The 23,618-nt window shown below is 39.3% G+C and overlaps 1 protein-coding gene across 1 annotated transcript; it reads left to right on the top strand.

Moving 5' to 3' along the window:
• The first annotated feature begins 18,536 nt into the window (after positions 1-18,536).
• On the top strand, positions 18,537-19,562 carry GPR65 (G protein-coupled receptor 65). Its single transcript, XM_068557388.1, has one exon. The coding sequence runs from the start codon at positions 18,537-18,539 to the stop codon at positions 19,560-19,562; it is 1,026 nt and encodes a 341-aa protein (XP_068413489.1).
• The last annotated feature ends 4,056 nt before the right edge of the window (positions 19,563-23,618 follow it).

The following is a 23,618-nucleotide window of genomic DNA, read 5'->3' as shown; positions in this document are numbered from 1 at the left end:
GTTAAGTTAAACTTAAAGAAACAGAAATCACTGTGGTGATGGTGCCTTAAATCACTGGAAAAGGATGGGCTTTTTAAAACATGATATTGGGACAACTGGATAACTATTTGGGAAAAGATCAAATTTTACATCTATACCTCACACCACACATAAGTATAACCGCCAAATGGATAAAACTCTAAATGTAAATAAATGAAACTTTACAAGTTCTATTAGAAAACATGAGTAAATTCCTGTATAACCAGGGGTCTGGATAGGACTCAGTATCTTGACACAACAAAATGAAAGTTTGATTTTTAGAAAATGACTGAATAATCATATAAGGGGGTAAGAAAAAAGAATTATTTATAAAAGAAGTTGGAAACATTTCTTAAAGTAAGAGTCCTCTGGGGCCAAAAGTATGAAGTATTTTCTTATCATGAACTATCCTGTAACATCTGTCATTTATCTGATCTTTTCAACTTGTACGTAAGTTGCTTGATTGCAGTTGTTAATTACATCACCCCCTATTCAATGACTTCTCTCTGTAACCTCAGGGCTTTATATATAAAGACAGTAAAGATGGTTCAAAGGACAGAACCCACATAATGGAATAAATTATATATTGCTTCCTAAACATCTTCTTAAGTATAACTACAGATAAAAATTGCTATAGTAAGGAGAAGTGTGGTATAGTAGTTAAACCATCAGCCCTGGAGCCCCAGACTACACAGCTTCAAATCTCTCCTACCACCCACTAGCTGTGTGATTTTGGCAAAGTTACTTTACTAATTTGGGCTTCAGTTTAACCATCCATAAATAGAGGTGATGATAGAGAAGTTGATATGAAGGTTAGCAGAATTAATATTTATGTAACATTTAGAAGAATGACCACCATATTTATATATATATATATATATATATATATATATATATATCACACTGCATGCTATAAAAGCATTTATTATATAAATAATAACATACATAGAATACAGATTAACTATAGTGTAACTCTTGAGTTTATTGCTCTCCACAAAACTAAGACAGTCCTGAGGAAAAGGATTCTTCCTGTCTTTGTACTGGTCTGAATTTTTTTTTCTGTTTTTGTTGTCTACACTCATCCAAATCCATGTCCCGTGTGGCTGATTCCCCTCATGTGAGTCTTGGTGGGAGGCAGATTCCACCTCTTTCAGGAGTTAAGGCGCCACATCCTCTCTCTCTTCTCACCCCCAGCAGCTCTAGAGCCCCAGTGACCCAGCTCCCTCAGTCAGTTCCCCAAACCTGTGACTTTGATCTTGGAAGAGTGATTAGATGTATGGACAGCTGAGAAAGCACCCTGGAGTAGTGTCAGAGTGCAGAGGAGGTGGTGGCATAGAGGCTCCATCAGATGGGCCTCAAGTGCCAGGAGCAGTAGGGTGAGAAGTGCCATCCTAACCTATTGCTCAGGCAGGATGACCTGGGCTGTCTTTCTAGTCCTTTGGCTCTAGCCCATTTCCCAAGACGGGTTCTGCAGCCTCAGCAGCAATTCTGTGCCGTATCTTGATATCTTTCTAAGTCTTTCATTTTTGCTCGGGTTAGCCAAAGATGGCGCTGTTGTCTGCAGCTAAGAACCTGACTGATACACCAGGTAATAATCAAGACCAGATGTGATCATCGCAAAGAATTCTCAGCCTCTGGGTGTGCATTTACCCCGCTTTAAACACTGCCTTCACCACCTGTAGTTCTTTTGTTGGTAATTGTTTTTTTGGGTTTTTTGTTGTTGTTGTTTTTGGTTTTTGGTTTTTTGTTTTTCTTTTGGCCGTACTGCACGGCATGTGGGGTCTTAGTTCCCCCACCAGGGATTGAACCCACACCCACTGCAGTGGAAGCGCGGAGTCCTAACCACTGGACCGGCAGGGAAGTCCTTGTTGGTAATTGTTAATGCGTGGATTAGTTCCAATAAAGGAACTCCAGGAAGTTTTGCTGTCCTCCTGTTTCACCTGTGATATGTCTGTTCTTCTTTGGATTGTCAATACCGCTTTCTGCACTCCTACCAGGGGAAGAATTCTAGAGTCCACCTAATTTCAAGTCTTAGGCATGAAGAAAATAAGAGTACAAGAGGTTCCCATGGCTCAAAAGATTTTTTTTAAACATCTAGTACAATTCTGTCCAACAAATGTAAGGCAAAGCACATACATAATTTGAAATTTTCTAGTAGCCACATTAAAGTTAAAAAAAAAGGTGAGATTAATTTTTTATGATACATTTTATTTAACCCCAGATATCCAAAATATTATTGATAAATATGTAATCAATATGAAAATATATTAATAAAAGATTTTGTGGGGGTTTTTTCATACGAAGATTTCAAAAATCTAGAGTGTGTTTTACACAGATAGCACACCTCAATTCGGATTAGCCCCATGTCAAGTGCACAATAGCCACATGCGGCCAGTGGCGCCGGGGTTGGACTGAGCAGATCTCATGTATGCCAGGCCCTGGGTTAGGCACACAGTAAACTTTTGCCTCTGGCTGCTAAAGATGAGATTGAAGAATATCCACTCTTTGCTGGGGCTGCCATAACAAAATACAACAAAACAGTGGTTTAAACAACAGAAATTTATTTTCTCAGAGTTCTGAAATTCAGCATCAAGGTGTTGGGAACTTGGGCTTTTTCTGAGGTCTCTCTCCTTGACATGCAGGTGACCACCATCCCTCTGCATCCTCACATGGTCTCCCCTCTGTGCATGTGCATCCCTGGTGTCTCTTTGTGTATCCAAATTTCCTCTTCTTATAAGGATACCAGTCAGATTGGATTAGGGCCCATGCTAACAATTTCATTTTAACTTAATCACATCTATAAAGGCCCTATCTCCAAATACAGTCACATTCTGAGGTACTGGGGTTAGAGCTTCAACATACGAATTTGAGGCGGACAAAATTCAGCTTGTAACAATATCTAACAGTGGTTCAGTTATAACAAACTGGTAAATGTCAGTTAAATGCTTTCCTGAGTTCCGAGAGCCATTCTGGCAAATTATTGAACCTGAGGAGGGGGTTGTGGGAACCCCCAGATTACAGCCAGTTGGTCCGAAGTACTGGAGACCGAGGTCTTGTGACCGGCATCTGAAGTGGAAACAGTCCTGTGGGACGGAGCTCTTACCTTGTGGAATCTGGTGCTTACTCCAGGTAATTAGTGTCAGAATTGAACTAAATTGGAGGACATCTAGCTGGTGTCTGGAGTACTGGAGAACTGGTTGTTGGTGGAAGGAAAACCCACACACACTGGGTGTCAGAGGTGTCCTGCAGGGAGAAACAGAACAGTAGTGGCCAGTCGTCCCAGGCACCAGCCTGCAGCAAACATAACCCCACTATGTGCATTCATGCCTATTTGTAAGAATTACCTACCAGTATTTGTTCTACATTCACTGCTGTGATCTTCCTCCCTAGATTTCCGACTCCTGTCTTCATACTCTGACTGTCAGTATTGTTTTGGGCTCTCTCCCTCCAGTCACAGGCTACTTCAGCACCCCAGGCTTCTCACTTTGCTTAAATGATTTTGACACCAACAGTTTGGATGAAAGACCTCCCCCTCCTGCATTCTGACCCCAAGGAAGCCTCAGATGCTGTTTGGTTTCCATCCCCCACTCACTGCACTTCTCCCCAACCTCAGGAGAGGATAATTTGGACAACAACCTGCTTTCCCACCCCATCTCAGACTTTGATTACAGCCTAAATTGTTTCCCTCTAAAATTCATATGTTGAAGCCCTAACCACCATTGTGACTGGATTTGGAGATAGAAACTATAAGGAGGTGATTAAAGTTAAATGAGATTATAAGGATGGGGCCCTGATACAATAAGATTAGGGTCCTTATAAGAAGAGACACCAGAGTGCGCTCTTGCGGGCTCTCTCTCCCCCCTCCCCCTGCCCCCGCATCCTCTCTCTCTCTCACTTCATCCCTTTTACCCCACCACCTCTACCATGTGAGAACACAGTAAGAAGACAGCTGTCTGCAAGACAGAAAAAGATCCCATACCAGAAACTGAATGGCAGATACCTTGATTTTGGACTTCCAGCCTCCAGAAGTATGAGAAAATCAAGGCTTCTACTGTTGAAGCCTCCCAGTCTATGGTATTTTGTCATGACAGCCTGAGATGACTTATACACCTACTGTCTGTCTGTACTGCTTGCATGTCCAAACCATAGGATTAAAATTTCTTTTTTTCTCTCAGACAGTAGTCTTTTAATCAGCAATAAGTAACCATGATTATTAGGAAATTTTGTTTAAAATGAGTTAAGTATATGCCATAAACCCAGAGAGTTAACAGAGTATTTTGGTTATAAAAAGGGAAAATTTCTTGAATACTGACACTTGCCTGAATTAATCCCAAGTTCATAATTTATGTCTACATCAGACCACTGGCACCCAGTCTCCATGTCCCAACATTCACATCAATTCAATAATATATATACTGAATTTGTTATCTGTTCCTGTGTCACAAAGTATCCAAAGTTCAGTAGCTGAAAGCAACAAATGTTTAGTATCTCTCAGTTTCTGTGGGTCGGGAATTCAGGATCACCTTCACTGAGTGGTTCTAGCTCAGGATCCCTAGGGAGGTTACGGTAGGGACGTTAGCAGGAGCTGTAATTATCTGGAGGCTTGAAGATGTACTTCCAAGATGGTTACTCAGTACTGTTGGCTCACTCAGATCCCCACCACGTGGACTTTTTCTCACGACAGGGCAGCTGGCGTCCCTCAAGACCAAGTGAGCAGCGAGAAAGAGAGCAGGAGGAGGAATTCACAGGATTATTCTGACCTGGTCTCCAAAATAGTGCACCATCATTTCTGCTTTATTTGCTAGGAATGAGTCATTTAGTCTAGCCCACACTCCAGGGGAGGGAAATAGGGCTCCACCTCTTGAAAGGAGGAGTGCCAAGGAATTTGTGAACATATTTTAAAATCACAACACTTACCCATGATGCATGTCAGCAAACCACTCATATGATGTAGTATTAAATACTGCAGTAACTAATATTTTGAGGGCTTATTCATAGAAATGAGTATGATAAAATGACATAAGGGATTTACTCAATTACTGCACATTTGCAAAGATACTTTAGCATCCTCTAAAAAAGCACCAAGGAAAATAAAGACTCTAGCATTATTTTCTGTAAAATGACAGGTATTCCTATCACTCTTGGATTTTCACTATAATCTCTGCTCTGCTCTGCTCTGCTCATTCTATGGATTCTGGTATGACCCACACCTTTGGGTAACAGAACCTGCCTTCCCCAGTCCAGATGCTGTAGAACCCACAACACTTAAGCTGGCTTCAGATCCTCCCTCCTGTCTGTCCCTAGCCCCTCTGCCCCAGTTGACTCAATTTTTTGCCAATCATTTCTGCTTCTCTGCCCTATCCTTTGGATTGAACCTCCTTAAATATTAGTGCATGTCTTGGTTAAACCTAAATTCATGAAATATTTTTTGGATCCTAAATCTTAAATGATTCGCTGGTTATCTCTACCATAAGCAAACTCAACAGATAATTCCACAAGGACTTACACTTATTATCCTGACTTTAAAAATTAAGCTAATCAGCAGTCTGCACATCCGCAGTACATCAGAGGAAACTATTTGGAATTAATCTTCTTAAATTTGGTTATTTCAATAAATGAGTATAACAGAGGCATTAAAAGGCATTTATGTAATTTACAGACACCATGAAATACATATTAGATCTTCTGAAAAGGTATTTAAGATATTAAAGACTCTAGTCCTTAGTTTGATAACATATCTCCATTTTAACTGTTACTATACTTATGTTCTGACTTAAGCTTTAAGCTAAAATCATTTAGAAGTCTGAAATGAGAGGCTGTATTAGCTCAACTTTTTTGAAAAGGACAGAGCCAAGTGAACTAATGGTACAATGATGCAGAATGGAATTTAAATACTGATGAAAGGATAATAGGGCTGTAGGGGAACAAAATCTGCCACCCCAAAATGTGTCTCTTTGGTATGAGGATTGATTTAGACTGACTATTTTTAAGAAACAGAAGACTTGGGAAGTTTTTCTTGCTACCTCCCCCCTTAACTGTCTAAGGGAATTTGGATAAAGGGCCTGTTCCCAGATTAGAGCTATCACCAGAGATATCTGCAAATATGGACTAAGTGTGATGGGGGAAACTCAGCAGAGCCTAGAGATCAGAGTCCTCTCTGTGCCCCATTGTCTCTGCACGACCCAGCAAACATTTGTTTACCAAACATTTGCTTTTCCATCTCCGCATGAATTGCCTTCCTCCCCTTTGCAGTCCTGAACAACTACCCCCAACATCCTCTTTTGTCTTTAACTGAAGATAATACTTAAGGTGAGGATTTCAGCCATTTTAGTGAGTTACTCAGTTTTCCTGGGCCTCTCCCATGCATACATGCTATTAAATTTTTGTTTTATTTTCTCCTGTTAATCTGTCTCATGTCAATTTCATTCTTGGACCAGCCAGAGGAACATAGAAGGGTAGAGAAAAATTTCTTCCTTTCTGACAGGGTTAAAGTACCAAAACCAAGCAAGAATTTGAACATAAAGTGTTTCCATACTCTTCCCTTTTTAGAGGTTCTGTTCTCCCTGCCTCTCCACCACCTCCCACCCCAGTCTCTTACCCAGGCAACCATCCTGTACACCAGTTGTTCTCAAACTTTGGGGCATCTGAGCCCACGTGGCACAACTACTGAAGCCCGCACGCCTAGAGCCTGTGCTCCACAACAAGAGAAACCACCGCAATGAGAAGCCTGCGCACCACAACAAAGAGTAGCCCCTGCTCGCCTCAACTAGAGGAAGCCCTCATGCAGCAGCGAAGACCCAACACAGCCATAAATAAATAAATAAATTTATTGTAAAAAATAACTTTGTTCCTTAAAAAAAAAAAATTTTTGGAGCATCAAAACTACTTGGAGTGCTTTTTATAACGCACATCACTGAACTCCAGCCCCAGAGCTTCTGATTCCCTGGGCCTGGGGTGAGAATGAGAACTTTAATTCTCAGATGTTCAGAGGTGACATTGACGCTGCTAATCCAAGAAGCATACTTGGAGAACCATTGATGTAAATGGATCTCAGGGAGCTTTGCCATGATGTAGAAGCCAAGTAAGTTTTTATCTGACAACTTAATATTCCCCCCCCCAACACAAGGAATATATTTACATCTTTAGAAAGGAAGCTTGCTGGTAAAAGTTTCAAGACCTCCCCAAAATAAAAGTCACCTAATCGTTACATTTTAGGCCCCTTGACAAGTAATGAGAAAAATATTTTTGCTCAGTAGTCCTATTCAAAGGCTTAATAAATATTTGTTGAATTACACCTTTTAGGTCAAACACATGAAGTGGATTCCAATCTCAGGCCATAATCAGAGATGCAAGAAATAAAATATTCTTTATCTTTCTGTAACTCAACTAAAATTCCATTTCAATACCCCATTCTACCAAACTGGTGGGCACTTAATCACACTTGTCAATTCAGGATCCTACCTCTTCTTCCTCTGGATTCTGCCTGTGTGTACTTTGCTAGGGCTGCCATTACAAAACACCACAGACTGGGTGGTGTAACCAACAGAAATTTATTTTCTCACAGTTCTAGAGGCTGGAAGTCCAAAATCAAGGTGTCAGTGGGGTTGGTTTCTTCTGAGGTCTCTCTCCTTGGCGTGCAGATGTCTACCTACTCTCTCTGTCCTCACCTGGTCTTTCCTCTGTGCATGCGCATCCCTGGTGTCTCTTTGTGTGTCCGAATCTCCTCTTCTTATAAGGACACCACCGATCAGATTGCATCAGGACCCATGCTAACAGTTTTATTTTAACTTAATCATCTTTTTAAAGAGCCTAACTCCAAGTACAGTCACATTATGAGGTACTAGGGATTAAGACCTCAACATATGGATTTTGGCAGAGAGGTAGGGGGATGCAAGTCAGCCCATAACACCATCTAGGATCCAGGGAGTTTGTATGTAGCTAAGGCTGGAGAGGTTTAGCTCAACCCCCAATTCTCAAGGCTGCCCTCTGTGCATGCTGGCCTCTCATGAGATGTCCTCATTCCCTTCTGGTCCTCAGTAGTTAGCCCATGCAGGACTCACCTGGGTTGTCCCCCATCAACGGGGACAAGGCTTCTTCTGTGACACACTGGGCCATTGGAAGCACCATGAGGTGGGCTGAGGCCTTGCATCACTTCTGTGCGCCCCTCATGTGCCCTGACCAGCGCTGTGCTGGGCACAGGGGAATGTGGTAAGGCTGTCTCAGGCCTCTCACACATGTAGTCCTGAGACAGCCTCCTATCTGGACTTCACCCTGGACATGAGAGACGGGATCACCCTCCTCCCCACATCATGCAGTTCATCAGAGTGACTGTCACCACACCCCCACCTCAGGAATTGCAGGGAGAGGGTACAGGCAGTCAGGATGCCGTGTCCCTGTGTCAGGCCACCACATCTGAACTCTCGTGACTTCCTTTCTCACAACCCTAAGCCCCAGCCCCGCCGGCAGGCAAAATCTTTTATCTGTTATTGGGGGCCGGAAGCTTTGCTTTAGCTCAACAGATATTCTTCCAAGCAGATTGTCTGCACCTCAATCCTTTTCATTCTCCTGAGTTGCATGAATCTTTTGAAACTCTAAGCCTAGGATTGTCTTCTCCTCCCAACCCCATATTTTTCTGCCAAGAATTCCTTCTCTTGAGGCAATAAATGCAAAATGGCTAATCGAGTGTGTGGGGGAATAGGGATGGGGTAAAAGGAAGTAAGGCTGGGGAAATAAATCAGTATTTCAGAATGTCCCCTGCCATGTTTAGTCACTGCTTTAACTAGTGAAATTGCAGCAAGTGGAAACTTTGGATGCAAAGGACCCTTCGTCAGCAGATTAGGTTCTTCCACTGTCTGCCCCACGGAGAAGTTGGAGCCGAGCAGGACCACATTCGCTTCCCCTTTTCCCCATGGGCAGCCCAAGTGCCCTGCCACGGGCCAGTGTTGGGGGTCCATTCTGTGGCCTCAGAAAACCAGATACCGACATGCCAGGAACACCAAACCCCTCAAGGTAGTATTCTGAATGCTGCTAGTTGGCTTTTTCTCACCTTGGAGTTGTTTAAATGTCAGAGACTCAGCGCTCTGAAATTTCCATCTCTTCATCAGCTGGCTCTGTGGTTGAAAATACAGTATTGTCAAATATTCTGGACTAAATAAGAAGCAGAGTTATTAAAGGTTCTTAAGTGTCTTATTATGTGGAACTGACAAAGTTTCAGCATAGGGTAGCCACAATTTTTCTCCTAATTAATCAGAAGTGAAAGTTTGCGTTTCCTGGGTTTTTTAACAACATCCTTTTTTTCTTTTGAAGAGCAAAATACATAAAAATCTGATGTGGATATTAAGATGCCATTTCCCTAAAAGCAGAAGTATAGTCTATTTAGGTAAAATAAGAAATTGTGAGTGTCATGAGACACCCATGTATAGAAGCCACAGATGAGTGGATGTGCAAAATGAGAATTTTGGATTAGAGTGACGAGTAAACTGAAATCATTGCTTTCATTTTTTTTTAAGGCTTGTCTTACTATTAATTTTCTACATTGTACTCAAATTTTTTATTATTTCAGTAAAAATAGAAAGTATACTGAATTTTTAAGTTCCTATATGCTAAATTACTTTGCAAATGTACTTTATAAATCTAAATGATTACATTTATCACTTTCAATAAAAGACCTACAGAGGAAGTATAGGAAACCCATTACACTCGTTACATCCTGAATAACCTCAAGGTTAAAAGTCTTGGTTATATCATGAGATCATCTTTTCCAGTTCTGGGGAGAAATTTTAAAAACCTTACCAACAGGAACTTCTAATGTCCTTTTACAAAGGCGGGCTCAAATTGTCATGATTACAGTTTTTAAAATGAAGTTAAATTTTGCCATCCCAAATTAATTCTGTCCTTATAAAGTAAAAATTTCCCCTTCATGTGTAATAAAAGTTTATTAAGGCAAGGTTCAAAAGTGATGTCTCTGGCTTTTTTATATCTCAAAAGTTCCAGGAGCTAATTTCACTTCACATTAAATCACTTACAGATTTGGCAACAACTGTCAAAGCGTCACTATACTAAGTGAATTTTCATTGTAACATCCCATGTCTTTCTCAAATAAATGTTCAAGTCTCATAAAATTATTGATTTGCCTAAGCCAGTTAGTTCAAGTGGCTTTAGCACGGTTTAGCAATTTCTGATGGAATCTTCTCTTCCAAGAGGAAACTCAAAGGAGAAAATGGTCCTACAATAAAATACTATACAGCTAATATATAATCCCTTTTAAAAAAAAACAAAAACAAAAATAAAAAACTTTTACCTAGTTGGCTACCTTGATGCCACCATCATGCCATTAAGCAATGCACATGCTCTTTATACACACATCTGCATTCTCTCTCTGTTGTTTTTCTCCCAGGATGTTGATCACCCTGATTCCATCTACAACATCCTCTCCTATTCCACACATCCAACGACTCATCCTATCTTTTTGTACCTCTCTTGGAGTATTTATCCATTTTTACCATCGCATTGCGGTTATTAGTGCTTTCTCCTTCACTAAGTGATAAGCTCCTTATGGGTTAGGGCCAGGTCCTATATATCTCCCAGCACAGTGGTCTCTTAGGAGAGGAGGATAGATATATGTGTTGACAGATAAATGAGTGAGGGAGGGAGTGAATGAATGAATGAGATTCTAGTACATATTCTATCAAATAAAGCACATATAGTATCAGTATATAATTGTAATTAAGATGCAAAGAGAAGAGTGAGTAATAAAAATTATACTACAGTAAATAATACATAAAACATCTTTTAAGATACTTAGGAGACTTCTGTTGCTCAAACTTGGATAATGTACAAGCTTCTCATTAAGATGCTGCTTCCTCATTGGTTTGTGACGAAATATGAGTGCAATTTCCTGTCCCCTCAATAATGTTGGTTTCTCTTCTGGGTGCAAGCAGATTTATCTGGCTCCTCGGTCAACAAAATCATCATCCCAAGAAACATGGGTAAGTGTAAGATTAAAAAATAAGGCTTTAAGTAGATAACATACTTTTGAATGATTGTCAGTAATATTTGCAACATTTTTTCTAGTATGGGCTGTATAAATGTGGTCATGCAAAGTATTATAAGACAGGGAGAAATGAGGACGACACATGGTTTCTCTACTTTGAGCAGTAGTAAAGGATGTCACAATTTACATTTAGAAATAGGTAACACTATCAAAATATAAAAGAGGAATGTTTATGCTCCATTTCCCCTACAGGAAACAGTATATTGGCAAAATGAAAATTAAGTGGTTTGGGAAGAAATGTACCAACTCCTGGCTGTAGAGCTATCTAGCACCACTTCCTCATCAGTATAAAGGTCTAGTGATATGTTTTTATACCATCAGAAACTATGTGAAATTTGAAAATAATATTTCCAGTATTAATTAATAATATTTCTAGTATGTATTAATTAATTAATAATTCTTAATAGATGACTATCACATTGACACACAGTAGAGTCTTAATAAGTAGCTATTCAACTGATAAATGAAGGCAAATGTTTCCTATAACATTTTATCTTCTGATCATTGTCGTCAATGGTTGGTACTGTTTTAGGAGCTGTGGATTATCTTCTTTGGGCATCAGGTAAAAATTAAAATCAGAATTAAAAACTTATCCAAATTTCTCAGCACTGGATCTAAAAACAGTTTTCTCAAAATATGATTAAAGCGATCAAAGTAATATCTGAAAAGATGTATGAATAATAAGAATTATGTATTCTGTTAAAATCTCAGATTCACACAAATTAATTTAACAGCTCTCCTCTGCAGCGTTTGGTATCATCTGTGAAATGTTATTATATAAATTATATTCTGAGTGCCTGTGGTTTCTCTGCTATGCTCTGGCTAGATGGCCAAACATGATCTGCTTTCAGGAAATGTAGGGGACAACACAGACTACCAGTGTTGTCATTAGAACAATATCAGTTAACATGTCATGAAGGCTTACCATGTGCTAGGTACTGAGCTTCATGTGTTATTTCATCCTCACAAGAATTCTATGAAATGGCTGCTATCTTACACCTGTGAAAATTGAAACTTACAGAGGTGAAGGAACACACATGGTCACAAATCCCCCAAGAGCTGCTGAGAGCCTTTGAGTCTCCAGAGCCCTGGAGTCACACATGTAACCACAAGCCTCCAGAAACACCGCCTCTGTTGCCCAACCCAGAAGACACCCAGTATCTGCTTCGTTAAACCATTCAGTCTTATGGTTGTTTTAGTTAAGGCAGGAAATATTTCTACAGAGAAAGAAATTTATTCCACTGAGAATTTTGTAAGTCCTCTCAAAACTATTTTTCCATTTGACCCTTCTTATCTTTTTTTTTTTTAAGATGAGTATTTGTTGAGTAACATGGACAAAGCAGGAAGGGGCACCTTCCTGCTCATCACCCAGCTCTCCCAGTCCTCCTTCTAAGGAAGAATATTTTCATGGTTTAAATGTTCTTCCCCAGACGCATGAGCCTAGTGATAGACGTGATGTTGCGTAACCATCAGAGTTCCATCCTCTGTAGCTTTTTCCATTTTGTGCATCTCAGACATTTTTCGAGTGTCATTTTCCTTCTTCGCTTACGTTCTTTAGAAGTCTCTTTAATGAGGATTTTGGGGGTCAATGTTCTCAGTGGTAGTTTATCTTAAAATATCCTTATTTGTGCTCTCATTTTGAAATTTAGTTCTGTTGGGTATACAATTATAGGATGACATATATTTTCATAACAATTTGGAAATATCAACCCACTGTCTTCTGGTTTATGTTATCATTGTTGAAAATGTCTTTGTCGGTCGAAATTTCATCCTTTGTAGGTAGTCCATTTTTTCTCTCTGGCTCTTTTGTTCCTTGGTCTTTGGTGATCTGCAGCTTGATTGCAATGTGACTAAGTATAGATTTCCATCTCTGTTTGTTTGTTTCTAATCTTATTTGGGGTTTGCTGAGCTTCATAAGTCTGAGGATGCCATCTCTCAGTCAGCATCTTTTCTAATACCGCCTCTCCCTTACTTTCTCTCTTCTGTCCTTATGAACTTCAATTATACATATGCTGACCTTTTCACTTTATCCTCCATGTCTCTGTGGTATTTTCCCATCTCTTTAACACTCTGACAATTTTGTGTTATTTCTTTAGCTCTATCTTACAATATACTAATTTTCTCCTCAGCTGGAGCTAGGCAGTTGGTGAGCCCCTGTGTTAATTTTTTTTTTTTAAAAGAAATTCACGTTCTTTTACTTATTTATTTATTTATTTATGACTGTGTTGAGTCTTCGTTTCTGTGCGAGGGCTTTCTCTAGTTGCGGCAAGTGGGGACCACTCTTCATCGCGGTGTGCGGGCCTCTCACCGTCGCGGCCCCTCTTGTTGCGGAGCACAGGCTCCAGACGCGCAGGCTCAGTAGTTGTGGCTCACGGGCCCAGTTGCTCCGTGGCATGTGGGATCTTCCCAGACCAGGGCTTGAACCCGTGTCCCCTGCATTGGCAGGCAGATTCTCAACCACTGCGCCACCAGGGAAGCCCCCTGTGTTAATTTTTAATTTTAAATTATTGTATTTTTTATTTCTGAAAGGTCTATTTCAATCTTTTAAAAGGTATGCCTAGTCATCTTTTATAGTCTCTTGATCCTTACTCATGTGTTCAGATTCCTTCTTTTATTTCTTTAAATGTATTAAACGTACTTGTTTTGTGTTATATATCTATTAATTTTATCTCTAAAACTTTTGTGGATCTAGTACTCTTCTTTCTTGCTTTTGCTGAATCTCACACATAGCAGCTAATTTCTGTATGTATGTGTGTAAGTGTATGTGTGTGTTTTCTTCTAGTGTGGTAACAGGAAAATTGTTCTTTTTATCCATCTATTTTTAAAAGCGAGTGTGTTTAGGGTTGGGGTGTTTTAATCAGCTCATATTTGTTAGAACGCGATCTGTGAGAATTCTTTAAAGCCTGGGTTGAGGGAGCTTTCCTCAAGGCATGATTTGTATTTACTTCCTCCACGTGCCTAGAATACTTATTCTTTCATATGGTAAACTTTTATTGTGGGTGAATTTATTTTCAGATTATTTAAGTTGTTTATTGTTTGTTTTGTTGTGTTTCTATAAATTACTTTTTATATGTCAGGAAAGAAGTGAAATCATATCATTTCTTAGGAAGACATATATGCTCTATCTGCAGGTTATTCAGATGTTAATTGTCAAGATTCTTTACATCTCATCTCACATAGCCTTTTGATTTCACTTTTTAACCTTAACTGCAATATAACCTGCATGCAGAAAAAAGGAACATATCCTAAGTGTACAGCATGATACATTTTTACAGACTGAACTTGTTCATGGCATCAACACTCATATCAAGAAACAAAACGTTACCCAGTTCTCAGAAGTCCTCCTGGTGCCCTCTTCCTGTCATCACTCACCCACCGACCCACCCCCAAAAGATAACAGCCACCTGACTCCTCTTTCTCTGTTTTTTTATAACAACTAAATGTTTAATATGACATTCTACATGGTTGTTTGCAACAATGTAGGTGGGCTTTGTTGAGAAGAAAGGGAATGCATGATGGTTCTTCCCACTTCCAATTGGTCTTATTTACATTTTTTTCATTACCACATTGTGAGTGGTGAAAGATAATTAATTTCGGCTTTAAAACAATTCACAGATGTTTCCTGATCTAAACAATAGACCCTTCAAAATTCAGCCTCCTGACTCAAAAAACTGGGAGATCTTCTCCCCCCCGCCCCCCGCCCCCCGTGGTAGCAGGATATTTGCTCCTTTTTAGCCATCTGTTTCTAAAATCAAGTACAGGAAAAATAAAAGCCTAAATAAAATTGTTGCCTTATCCATTATATAAATTACTGAAAAGGAACATGTTTAACCTTCCAAAGAAAACGTGTTGACAGATATACGGAAACATAAGGACAAATTGTCAGAGTGTGAGACATGATGTAAGGTTATGATTCTCACAAGTTTATTTAGAGTCCACGCAGTTTAATAGAGAACATAAAAGTGACGTCTTTTAGAAAATGTAGGGTTGATTATTTTATATCTAGTTTGCAGAAATTTTCATTCACGTCATTTTCTTTAATTAGAAGAGCTATTATAGTTGAAAGACCTGTACTAATCCATCAGTGCTACTATTTAGGTGGAAAGTAGAAAATATTCTCTTCCTTTTCAACAAAGCCAGTCTGTGCCGTTGCAAAAATACCTCAGACGTCTAAGGTATTTTTATGTAAAAGGTAGAAGACAAAACAGTTGAGTCAAGAGGCTTTAGAGTTAAACCTAGGATTGCAGCCAAGTGCTACCAAGATTAGACAGGCAATATAGGGCTAATTGCCTAATATGTGGCTCAATTCTTCTTTGTAATATAAGATTGTAATAAACAGCACAGAGTTACAGTAAAACATAAATTATAATAAATATGCACGCCATTTTACATGGAGTCCAGCACACAGAAAGCCCTCAGTAAATGGATTGCTACCCTGATTTCTGACAGCATAGATTAACACTACCTGGTTCTTAATCAGATAATATGTACCCTTTCTGCCTGCCTTTTTCTATCCCTCTGCATTGTTTCTGAGCCTCAACCATGTTATTGCATGTAACAATAATTTGTTCATTTTCATTAGTGTATAGATTTTAATTGTGTTAATATACCACAATCTATTTACCTCTCTTAATGCTAATAGGCATTCCAGTTGGGGAATATTACAAATAGTGCTACTGTGAACATTCTAATTCTACCATACGTCTTTTGGGAACCACATGTATGTATTCCTGTTGAGCATATACCTAGAAGTAGAGTTGCTGGACCATATGATTTGCATAAGAGCCAAACAGTTTTCTAGCCAACAGTATATGAGAGTTCCAGGTGCTCTACATCCTCACTAAGACTTGGTATTTGCTGTCTTTTTCATTTCGTTTATTCTGGTGGGTGTGTAGTTGTATCTCTCTGTGGTTTTAGTTCGTAGATTTCTGACGACTAGTGAAGTTGAGCGCATAGATCCAATATTAATTCACTATTGGCCTGAAGTTTATGGAACCAGATTAATAGTATAGACTCAGACCCCATTCCCAAGTGAGGACAGCCAGAGGCCATGAGTACTCAGGGACTGTTTTTTTTATGATAGCTCCTCACAGAAACAAAGCTAAGACAGGGAACTTGCCAACTTTCCCTGCTGTCTGTCTGCAAATATCTGTAAAGTTTGTTATTTTATTTTGTTTATTTTGATGGCTGAGGCTCCTGGATCCCAGCATGAGTGGGATGTCGAGGACCCCTTGCTACCTGTGTGGGCCCATGCTCTATCACCGGCCCATGCTCTGCCACTGGCCCATGCCCTGCCACTGGCCCATGCTCTGTCACCGGCCCATGCCCTGCCACTGATCCATGCTCTGTCACCGGCCCATGCTCTGTCACTGGCCCATGCCCTGCCACTGGCCCATGCTCTGTCACTGGCCCATGCTCTGCCACTGGCCCATGCTCTGTCACTGGCCCATGCTTTATCACTGGCCCATGCTCTGTCACGGGTTCTCTGCAGTCAAAGCTCTAGTTAGTTCCTCCAGATCCACGTATGCCTTAGGGTACCCAGAGCTTTACTGCTCACTTACCTCTCTGATCTTAGCTCCTGCTTCCGTTTTTTCCACTCTGGAAGGTTTCCCTATTTATTTAAAGGCTGTTTAAGAGGGGGAGGGATAAATTGGGAGATTGGGATTGGCATATAAACACTACTATATATAAAATAGATAACTAATAAAAACCTGCCATATAGCACAGGGAACTCTACTCAATACTTTGTAATGGCCTATATGGGAAAAGAATCTTAAAAAAAAAAAAAGAGTGGCTATATGTATGCGTATAACTGATTCACTTTGCTGTACACCTGAAACTAACACAACATTTGTAAATCAACTATATTCCAATAAAAATTTAAAAAATAAAAATAAATAGGCTGTTTATTCATATTTTTAGGTGTGGAAAAACTAGGTGATTTCAGGAATTTTAGTTCTCCATTTTGTGTTAAGAATGACATATCCTGTGGGCTCTGGATATGGTTTACTCTCCCAGCAGAATACTGGTGCCTTGTGGTGGCGGGTCTCTTTTGTGCTAAGGGCTTATCAACACTTGGAAGGGGGCGGTTTTGAGGTCCTGTAGGCCTCACAGCACACAGCAAGAGGACATGTCTTCCTTCCCCTACATGGTGACTATACAAAGCTTTCTGTGAAGATTCCCCTCAAATAAATCATCCAAAGCGCCAACAGGCCTCACTAGCAGAGGAATAAAGATAGTATTTCTCTATTCCAATATGGAGAGAAGGATGGATTCTCTGTTCCTACATGAATGTACATCAGACGTTTTTAAAAAACGAACCTAGTAAACAATCAGGTATAGATGTAGAAACTGATGATCACAAGATTTTACCCAGAACGGAGCAGTCTGCCCTCTCTTTCACAAGAGTACGAGAAAGATAAAGTAACATTAGCCCACAAAGAAAGCAAAGGAGAAACAAATGAGGTAGTGTTGTCTAATTATTTACAAAGTTTCAGCAAGCTGTTATATTTTTAAGTGCTTCACTTTATCAAACTTCCTGTGACAACTTTTTCTTGGCTAATAAGCATAGTTTGAAAATAAGTGCCTTATACATAGATTGCATATGAAATAAAAAATTTGAAGTCCTATAATCATACACTTTACCATATACTCAAATGCATTTACTGATTACAAACAATTAATTGAATTCGCCACCTTTTTTAAAATTAGCTCCTAAAATGACTTTTAACTTTAGTTTTGTGTGCTTAGATTGTGTCTAGTGAGAAACATAATTCTCTCTAACCTGGCATCCCTTGGATAATTCTTATTTGAAAAAGGTCAAATATCTCAGCCTGATTTCATTTACTGAAGTCAATTAGACAATTTTCCCTTTTTAAACACCTTCATTGTATGCAATTTAACGCATTTTGATATCCTCAGTAAATGAAATAAAATAAGATTGTTTCAAAAATCATGATGTCTCTTTTAAGCATCCAAACTATTCTAGTTTGTCTTTCATTACAGAAACGAAGGCATTTTAAAAAGAGATGTCAACCTTTGTGAAAATAAAGCCTTATATAGTCACGTTTGCACCAACCTCCTCTGAGTTTCGTGAAGAAAACCAAACTGAAGACAGCATTCTATGAAAACTGATGGATAATGTGGCGAATCCTCCAGGGTTCTTCATCAGCAGGCCGTGAGAATAAGCACATGGACTTCTGCACATTAAAATCGACTGATCGCTTTGGTAACTGCCAGGAGGCTGGATCCTGACTTCCAGCCATCGATATCTGTGTGAAAATTGATCTCCATTCATCCTTTAAGACCATTGATGAATCAATCAGAACTTTTGAAAGCAAAGGAAAACTGAAGAAATCTTAGTAAAAGAGAGTTAGGTGTTGAAAACAAACTACCAAGAGGCAAGACTTATTTTGCTACTTACCGTCTAAGAACGAATATAAAATCAGCACCTAAAAAAGAAAAAATGAACAGCACATGTATTGAAGAACAGCATGACTTGGACCACTATTTGTTTCCAATTGTTTACATCTTTGTGGTAATAGTCAGCATTCCAGCCAACATCGGTTCTCTATGTGTGTCTTTTCTGCAAGCAAAGAAGGAAAATGAATTAGGCATTTATCTCTTCAGTTTATCCTTATCGGATCTGCTGTATGCCTTAACTCTCCCTCTATGGATTGATTATACTTGGAATAAAGACAACTGGACATTCTCTCCTGCCCTGTGCAAATGGAGTGCCTTCTTCATGTACATGAACTTTTACAGTAGCACAGCTTTCCTCACCTGCATCGCGATTGATCGGTATTTAGCAGTTGTCTACCCTTTGAAGTTTTCTTTTCTAAGGTCAAGAAGATGTGCGTTCATGGTGAGCCTTTTCATCTGGATATTGGAGACCATCTTCAATGCTGTCATTCTGTGGGAAGACGAAACAGCTGTTGAATATTGTGATGCCACAAAGTCTAACTTTACTTTATGCTACGACAAATATCCTCTGGAGAAATGGCAAATCAGGTTTAACTTTGCTAGGACGTGTGTAGGCTATATGATACCTCTGGTCATCATAATGGCTTGCAACCAGAAAGTCTACAAAGCTGTGCAGCAAAATCAAGCCACAGAAAACAGGGAAAAGAAGAGAATCATAAAACTACTTGTTAGTATCACGTTGACGTTTATCTTGTGTTTTACTCCCTTTCATGTGATGTTGCTGATTCGCAGCGTTTTAGAGCATGATATGAACTTAGATGAACATATGTTTGACCATAACAAGCCTGGGAAGCAGAGTTATAAAATCTATAGAATCACAGTTGCATTAACAAGTTTAAATTGTGTTGCTGATCCAATTCTGTACTGTTTTGTAACTGAAACAGGAAGATCGGATATGTGGAATGTATTCAGAGTCTTTACCGAGAAGCTTAATAAATCAAAAAGACGAGGAAAAAGCATACTTTCTATGTCTACAAAAGATACTGTGGAATTAGACATCCTGGAATAGAACCAAGGTCTATTTTTTTAAAGATATGCAATATTAAACCATCAAGATTATATTTTCAAAAGGAAATCTCAGCAAGAGAGGGGACTAAAGGTTCCCACTGAGGGACTATTTTAATCCTCTCCGATGGAAATATTTTAAACGTGCGTTCTATAGCTCCCTGACTTTTATTAAACAAGAATTAAACAAAGTTGAATATTTTCCTAATGACTCAGGATCATCACTGTAGAATGGCAGTTGCTTTTGTATCTGTGCTCTAATCTCTCAGCGGTTAGTAAGATGTACGGGACTGTGTGTTTTTAAATTGGTGAGCTTTGTGTCTGGTTGTTGTGATTTTTCTCACTCTTTCTATGGATCTCAGGCTATCATTTCTCCCAGCCAACAACACCAACTACTAAATACTGCTTCTAATCTTCTCATTAGTTAACAAACATTTATTGAGCCCACTCTCTGTGCTAGGTTTTGTGGTAAGTACTGGGGTTACAACAGAAATGATCTCATAAGCCTTTTGAAGCTTATATCAGTTTGGAAACATAGCCACTGAGCTTGTAAGTGTTCTTGACAAAATAAAAGTAAATAGTCTCTGAGTGAGAGTCTGAAGGCCTCATCCATGATATAAAGGACATGAGCTTTGTGAAAGTTCTTTCAGTTAATCAGAGAACTTTTTACTTTCTTTAAAATCACAATTTTTAAAATTTTGATTCTTTCAAACTTTACTGTTGAATACAGTATGGGTGAAATTATTAGAAGTTTAATGTTTAGACAAAAAGATATACTATAAACAAAAAAGACATTTATTAAATTAAATCTTACATTCAGAGACTTCTTTGGGGGTTCAGAGTATTTAGAGACTCTTGATATAATATATTCTTTTATATTTATATTTTCTCATTACAGAAATTACTCTGCCTAGTTTTAAGTAGGCATCAGGTAAACATTTTTCTTAACCCAAGTATTTTTTAAGATTTTCGAAGATTTTTTTATCCTACTATTCTCCTTTTCTCCTTCTCTCCCTTCTCTTTCCTATCTTTTCCTTCTAGTCCCCAAAATTGATCAGATAGCAAATGTCTTGGTATCATTTGTGCCCTCATATTAGAAAACAAAAATCTGATAACAAAAAAGACAAATAATGAATTTCTAGATATACACTGAAAAAAATCAGTTAGTGCACAAACTGACTCTGTTTTCTATTAAAGTTGTCCATGACTGACAGTTTGGGTACACAAGAGAAAACCACCTTGCTTTGAGGTCCTATGTGCTTTCTCTGTCCTTTGCACTTTTCTCATCATAAAGTTTCTGGAGAATTAATAGATTGAGTCTGGCACCCTGAGATACACTTATACATACTTAAAGGCTAAAGATACACCAATGAAAAGAAAAGGAACTAAAATAGTTTGGGCTGTTCGATTCTTTCCTGATAAATTATTGGCAGCACATACATTGAATATGTGTGAAAGTAAAAGATCCAGGAACAATTTTGCCCGCATTGGAAACTCAGATGCAGATTGTCTTGTCTGAGATCACACAGTTCGTTGGAAGCAGAGCCACATCTTGAGCCCAGAAACACCGACTTCCCTCCAGAGTTGCTTGTCCTCCTTCATGCTTTTTTTTTTTTTTTTTTTTTTTGACATTTCTACCATTTCTTTCTTTAGGGATGCAAAAGACATATGTACATGGAGAGTTGTTCAAGATAGTCGTTGGATTTAGATAAGAATAAGGAGGAGAAGGAGAGTTATTTCATAAATTAATACCTCTGGAAATAAAATAAGTCATATAGATAGCAATTAAGCTGATCTATTACAGAGAACTGGTTAGAACTTGACCTCAGTTGGCTATTTCAAGAGATGTGGCAGATACAAATTCGTGGCCCCCGTAGTAAGAAAGTTCTACTTAATAATTAACAGCAAAACCATTGATCTAACATGTGAGTAAGTTCCAAAATGAACCAGGCTGCCAAAACCTTTAAGCAGGGCCAACCATGGAGAACCCACATTAGGAAGATGCTCACGTGATTTAGGGCAAAGCACTCTAGACGTGATCTAAAATTATCGACAATCCCAACATTGGAAAGTTAATCCTTTAGTCTTGAACGGCTTTATAGGTTCCTGATCACGGTTCTCCATTAAACTAAAAGGATTTCTGGAAGGAATAAGACCTTGTAGCTATTATTACCTGGGACGCCTTTGTCAGAAGACCTAGATTAGAACACCAGCAATTATCCACTTATGAACCGTTTGACCTCAAAAAATGTTCACGTTCTCCCTAAGGCTCAGTTTCTATAAACAGCAGGGACAGTAACATCACTTGCTTTTAACAAGTAGATGTGAAAACACTTTGTAAACTATGATGAGTTTTCTAAATGTTTATTATTATCAGTTATTCTCATCTTCATCGAGATTAGTGGATAGCTACCCACAAGATAGAACAGTCCCTGGAGGCACTCTGAGGGTAGGAATATAGCAGCGTGAGCTAGTAGGGGCTGGCTCTCACACACCACTGCTACGGTTACTTCTCCCAGATGGTTCAACAAGTCCATTACGGTCACTTAAGGGCCTTTATTGTTGCTTCCACATTCTCAATAGTGCCTGCTTCTAGGAGTTCACATTTCTGAGGAGACACATGCTATGTACATCACCATAAACAGGTAGAGATCCATTTTTAATTTAAGTTTTTGACCTTTTGTTCCTTATTCAGAATGTTATTTTTTATTTGAATGAACTCAATTAGACATCTCGGATAGGTCAGTGAAGAGACTGAGAACAGCTTTTTAAAACCTCCATTTTCTCTACCTAGTCTGGGAGAAGCTTCACGGGTGAAGAAGTTAAAAGACATTTAAAAAATCACCTCATTTTGTTCAAATTACATAACATCACTTCCCTACGAGCATCCTGAGAAAATTTGCCTCTCCGACCTGATTTATTCCCTTTTCTCTTTTTAATTTAAGCTAAATGTTCTCCCCAAGAAACTATATTTCCAATCCTTAATGTTATGATCAAATACATAATTATTTACCAATTGCTTCTGTTGACTTTGCCTGTTTTTAACTAGACAGTACCTATTTTAAAATAGAATCTGTGATACATAGCGTGTAGGCATTTCTGTTTAAAACATGTTTATCTTGCCCTGGGCTTCCTTTCTGCCCAGACATCACTGTCATCATTCTGTCATTGATGCGTGGGCCTCTCTTCAGGTGAAACCCATCCACAGGTTGCTATGGAAATACATCAGCTGCGATAACACCCTGACCCATAAAGGCCTTTGTGATTAGAGACTTCTTCTTCTAGGTCCATCAGGTGACCCTGCTGTGAATCAGAAGTCTGTTCCTCCAATAGATGTTCCAACACACAAAGAACACATATTCATAGACTCCAACAACCTGCCTCACCTCACAAAAACAAACAAACAAACAAACAAAAATTCCTTGGGGGCTTCCCTGGTGGCGCAGTGGTTGGGAGTCTGCCTGCCAGTGCAGGGCACACGGGTTCGGGCCCTGGTCTGGGAGGATCCCGCGTGCCGCGGAGCGACTGGGCCCGTGAGCCACGATTGCTGAGCCTGCGCGTCTGGAGCCTGTGCTCCGCAACAAGAGAGGCCGCGACGGTGGGAGGCCCGCGCGCCGCGATGAGGAGTGGCCCCCGCTTGCCGCAACTAGAGAAAGCCCTCGCACAGAAACCAAGACCCAACACGCCAAAAATAAATAAAAAAAAAAAAAAAAAAAAAAAAAATTCCTTGGGACCTTTTAACCTATGTTTGTACTCCTTTGCAATATGTCTAATATCAACAAGTAGAACACATACGACCTCTTTGCCTTCTGAAATGATGCACACGTGAGTGTTTTATTTTCTTGTTTACTGAGTCAGCAGCTGGGAGACACTGTTGCGATTCTTCCCTCCCCTTCCCTCCTCCCTTCTTTCTCCTTCAACCAGAAGCGGCTGCCAAGGAAGCCATGGTAAGAAAACTTGTATCTGCATTGTTTCCATTGTTCTACTATTCTGGAAAAATCCAGTTCTGACTGGGATGTTTTATTTACATGTCCTGGGCAGACAACCTTTGGGGGAAAAC

The sequence above is a fragment of the Eschrichtius robustus genome, chromosome 1 (assembly GCF_028021215.1).
Source record: "Eschrichtius robustus isolate mEscRob2 chromosome 1, mEscRob2.pri, whole genome shotgun sequence".
Taxonomy (NCBI): Eukaryota; Metazoa; Chordata; class Mammalia; order Artiodactyla; family Eschrichtiidae; genus Eschrichtius; species Eschrichtius robustus.
This window is presented reverse-complemented; position numbering and strand designations above follow the sequence as displayed.

What these genes read in the sequence shown, in the direction of transcription:
- GPR65 (XM_068557388.1), top strand. Translation starts at nt 18,537, where the DNA reads ATGAACAGCACATGTATTGAAGAACAGCATGACTTGGACCACTATTTG.